The sequence below is a fragment of the Alosa sapidissima genome, chromosome 24 (genome assembly GCF_018492685.1).
Source record: "Alosa sapidissima isolate fAloSap1 chromosome 24, fAloSap1.pri, whole genome shotgun sequence".
In the NCBI taxonomy this organism is placed as follows: Eukaryota; Metazoa; Chordata; class Actinopteri; order Clupeiformes; family Clupeidae; genus Alosa; species Alosa sapidissima.
Genome location: NC_055980.1, coordinates 16,217,053 through 16,222,052, shown reverse-complemented (window position 1 = coordinate 16,222,052; position 5,000 = coordinate 16,217,053). Strand labels below are relative to the sequence as shown.

Sequence of the window (5,000 nt, the reverse complement as noted above, 5' to 3'; positions counted from 1 at the left end):
ACACACTCCCATAGGAGTATAGCTCCCATAATAAACCCAACTGTTGTCTCTGCTCTTTCCACACTAGTTGCTTGACTACAACTCAGGATGTCTTAGTCATGCCACTAAGAGGGGTCTGTGTGTGCGTGTGTGTGTGTGTGTGTGTGTGTGTCAGTCGGGGTGGTGGTCTCACCTTGAAGCCGATGTCCCCTTTCTTACAGCACAGGCAAGCCAGCATGAGGAAGATGAAGGTGAAGAGCCCGGAGAAGGAGATGGCCACCACGGCCAGAGACGACGACCAGGAGAGCTCGCTCAGCGGGGCGCCATCTGCAGGACAGAGCAGGTATTACAGCTTCACTCAGCGACAGGACAACAACAGAGGTCGACTGGATTTCTCATTCCATTCACCGTCAATACTTTATAGTGACTGACCCTCAGCCTATTACATTCTCTAGGGTATTCTACCGTCTTTCCTAAGACAATGTAGCACCAATAAAAAGGAGACATGCTTGTCTGAGAAACATTGTGTCACTTTTAGACTGATCTCATAACTAGACGGGGCCTTTACATTCAGGAACATGATCAGGGCATTTTGCCACATGTCAGACAACGTCCGTTTGCCATAGATGGAGGTCACTGTTTTGGCCAAGCTCCACAGTAGACCCCCCCCCCAGCTCAGGTTGGATCAGAGGTGACCGAGACCAGAGTCAGATCCGGGCTGCTCTCCAGGCTTTGATCCTACAAATTTCGACGTCAAGCCGTCTTGCAATAAATCTTTTTAAAAAGTAACATACTGTACAAGAGAGTGCGGTTTCCTCCACTTACAAATTGACATTTTTAACTCGCACCCAAAATACTTCAATATGTGAGTGAGCATGCCTATATTGCTGAAACTTTGATCCTACACATACCATAACATCTAACCAGGGGTAAAACGTCCGGCTTCAGAAAGTAAAAATCTCAAGTGCATTAGATTACATTGGATTTCATTGTTTTTTATACAACCCAGCACACACCAGCGTCAAACTCTGCCGCCACCGCCGTGTTGTTCAGGCAAAGAGTGACATGGTCATCACAAATGGTCAGTCTTCTGCTTTTACACTTTCAAATACACAAAAGTACTATCCTAAAGAGTAATGCTGACAGGATTCTAAATATAGCTGAGTTTAAATGAGTGGAGAACATATCATTTCATTCTACAGTAAAAAATGTATTCTGCTGGTTTATCCTATCACATTTAGTCTTTGTTAGAAGTGCTTTACAGTCATAATAGAATATGTTTTAGTATTATTCAAATTAGGTTCTGCTTTATGTGAATGTGCTGTGGGAGTATCATTGTCGTCGTGGAAGGAGTGCCCGTACGCAACGAGTCACGCTGGCATATCACACCTACCTGCCAGCAAAGGAATTAATTTGCATAATGCCACGTCGGAATTATCTCGCTCTTACACTGCATGAATTCCATTACTGTGCCCGTTTGAGGTTGTGTGGGCTAATTGGGTTCTCCACAAGGCGTTCTACAGTACAACGACATCGTCTGCATAGATTTCAGGGGGATGATTACGCAACCAAGTAAATCACTAAACCCGCCAGCATGTGCTGAGCGCTAGAGGCCACTGTGTGACGACCTCTGCCATCTCAGACGGAAGAAAATACTGTGAGAATGTGCATGAATATTGCATACAGTGTCGCCGGGTATAAGAATGACGACCAGGGTGAAGCAAGGGATTACGCTGAGATGGGTTCCCATGGATATGAATGAGTTTATTTGGACCTCTCAACTGTGACATCGTTAATCTTTAGGAGAATTTGCAGTGACATTGAGACGGTTCAATTACACTCGTTCTCTCAGTACTCTCATTATGAAACTGGGAGATTCATTGAAGTTAATGGTGAGAAAGTCTCCTTCTATGGTGTGCATGTGCATGTAATGTGTATGAGATCACAGTCCACAGCTCTGAAGCCATCCTGTGATGGATACATTTTTTTTTTTTTTTAAATGCCAATCTATGTTATGTGCTGCAATTTTCAACCGAACATAGCCATACACAGTTAGTTTCAATTTCACACACATACGCTTTTCTATCAAATGTCCAGATGCTTCAGTGTGGCCCTGGAGTAAGTGGCACAGGAAGCACAATGGACATTTGGCATGAAGTCTTTTAAGATCACAGGGTATGGAGAAAGAGTCAAAGACACCAGAGACTCACATCAAACGAGTGGAGTGGAGCCACCCTCACCCCCACCCTCTACTCCTCTCGCCTCCGCCACCTTATAACTGGCACGGGTGATGAAAGAGAGACAACTGAAGAACATGGCACACAGTGGTACATGTGTGTGTGTGTGTGTGTGTGTGTGTGTGTGTGTGTGTGTACAGTATGTGTGTGTGTGTGTGTATACGTGTATAAGTGTGTGTGTGTGTGTCCTCAGTATCCACTTACAATAACCACACACACAAACTTGCACACACATACAGTATCCTCACACACAACCAATCTGCCAGAGTGCGCAGCAATCTAATTAAAGGAGGGTGATAAGGCAATGCAATTTAGATATATTAAGTATGGGACTGGGTGGCTATGCCGTCTGAGATATCATGGCAGCGACAGCAGTAAACACAGAAAAGTCTGTGTTGGGGGGCAATTTAGTGCTGTAGCTATCTGGATTGAACTGGAATGAACTACAGCAATAGGTTTTAGCCTCGAAAATAGGCAGCTGAAAGCTACTGACAGATGAAGGGAAAGAGAAAAAGTGTGAAGAGATATGGAGTGAAGGAGAGAAGGGAGAGATAAATGACTAGGGAGAGAGAGAAAGAGTGTAAGAGGCAGCGTGTGTGTGTGTGTGTGTGTGTGTGTGTGTGTGTGTGTGTGTGTGTGTGTGTGTGTGAGTGGAGGCCTTTGCATTCTTGGACAATGCTCAGGGTGCAGTTGTTTGTTATTTGTCTGTTTGTGTTGCCATGTTGACGTGCTGACCCAAAGCTCCCCCTCTCTCCAGAGTACACGCCCCACCCCCCACCCATCATTTTCTCTCCAGCATGAGGTCACGGTTGCCATGGAAACAACACAAGACTGACGGATGGCCGTCACGTAGCAGGGTATGCCATCAGCAGTGGATCTCTCTCTCACTCTCTCTCTCTCTCCCCTCAGATCAATCTGTCTTTTTCTCATTCTGTCTTTCATTCACAAATGCTTCTTTCTTTCTTGCTCTCTCCATAAATCCAACTATCTCTCATTCTCTCCTTGCACATATACTCCTCTCTTTCTCTTCCCATACATTTCTTTCCCTGTCATTCTCTCTTCTTTCTAGCACTCATCTCTCTCTCACACACATATCTCAATTCAATTCAATTCAATTCAAGGTTGCTTTATTAGCATGACTGTAAGTACAGTGTTGCCAAAGCACAATTAAAACAGCATATCTCTCTTTCTCTCATATACACTTCCTCCTTCTACATCCCCTCATCCTTTGCTCCCATCTCTCTCTCACAGCAGGGCTGATCGACTGACTGACTGACTGACTGACTGACAGACAGACTAAGCCGTTAGCCTTTCCGAAATATCCTTTCCGTGGCGAAAAATAGCTTACAATAGTGCAGATTACAGCCGACACTACAGCAGCCTTGGAGCAAAAAGAGGTCTGTAGCCTTGAAACTGGACAGCCACACAATGGAACCCATCGGAGCTCAGTCCACTCCTTTGCCATTCGGCTAATGAAGCTTTGGACTGGCAGTTAGTGATAAGTGTAAAGCCGTACGCACACTGGCTTAGTCTGGACCAAAGCTGAACATAGTGGCTCATGACAAGCGGCTATAGGTGATGCTGTTGGTTGGGGGTGGAGGGGGTGCTGGTTTGTTGTGTTGTGGTGGTGGTGGTGGTGGTGGTGGTGGTGCAGGTGGGGGTTCAAACAAATCAGCAGCTTATAGGGATGAAGTGGACAATGGGTCCGTTGGAGAAGAAGGGGAATCAAATTTAGAAAATAACAAGCAGCTGATAGAAAATCCCATTCATCCTCTTAGTGGTGGGACGCATCAGTCAAACGCTCAGATGCATTGAGACGCACATACACATAGACACATACAGATGCATATATATATATATATATATATAGACACACACACACACACACACACACACACACAAACACTGCCAAACATCTCAACACACTTGCTTACACACAAACATGTATTTTGCTTCCCACAAGTACTTCCCACATAAACTCTTTGCAAATTATCCTGGAGCACACCTGCACACACCTACGCAAACAAATGTACACACACACACACACACATACTGTACACAGACGCACACACAAGTGTATTTGTGAGGTGGGCAGAATTGACTGCAGGCTTAATGAAGTGGAACAGACCTCTGAACTAATGAGCTGGGAGGTGAGACACAGAGGAGCAGAGGCCACAACACACACACACACACACACACACACACACACACACACACACACACACACACACACACACACACACTCCTCTGGAGCTGTGGGACGGACCTCCATACACTCTCTCTCTCTCACACACACACACACACACACACACACACAGACAGAATGACTTGACACACCTACAGCGGCACATTCCTTAGTGTCAAAAGATCCATTAAAGCAAATGACAACACTCACCCACCCACACACACACAGCAGCAGTGGACACACATACACACACACACACACACACACACACACACACACACACACACACACATGTGCAGAGGCAGAAGGGAGGAAGAAGTAGATGGCATAAAACAATTGACATGATGCGTAAAGAAAAAGGTGGAGGAGAAGACAAGACAAGAAAGAAAGAGTAAAAAAAAGAAATCAGTGAAAGAGATGGCATGATGAGGAGGAGCAAGGGGTGAAAAATGAAGAGAGAGAGAGAGAGGGAGAAAGAAAGAGAGAGAGAGAGAGAGAGACACCCGAGGAGGGAAACGAAATGAAATGAACTGGAGAAAAAGAGGCATCACACTGTGAAACAAATGAAGAAGAAGGAAGCACTGCAAGTCCAACTCTAA

General features: G+C 45.3%; 1 protein-coding gene across 1 annotated transcript in view; it reads right to left on the bottom strand.

Moving 5' to 3' along the window:
* The window catches only part of aatkb (apoptosis-associated tyrosine kinase b), a 56,160-nt gene that overhangs the window by 30,451 nt on the left and 20,709 nt on the right, over window positions 1–5,000 (bottom strand). The window contains exon 2 of the mRNA XM_042082010.1: window positions 173–306. Within this exon, the coding sequence (XP_041937944.1) occupies window positions 173–306 (134 nt within the window). The remainder of the gene's footprint in view (window positions 1–172; window positions 307–5,000) is intronic.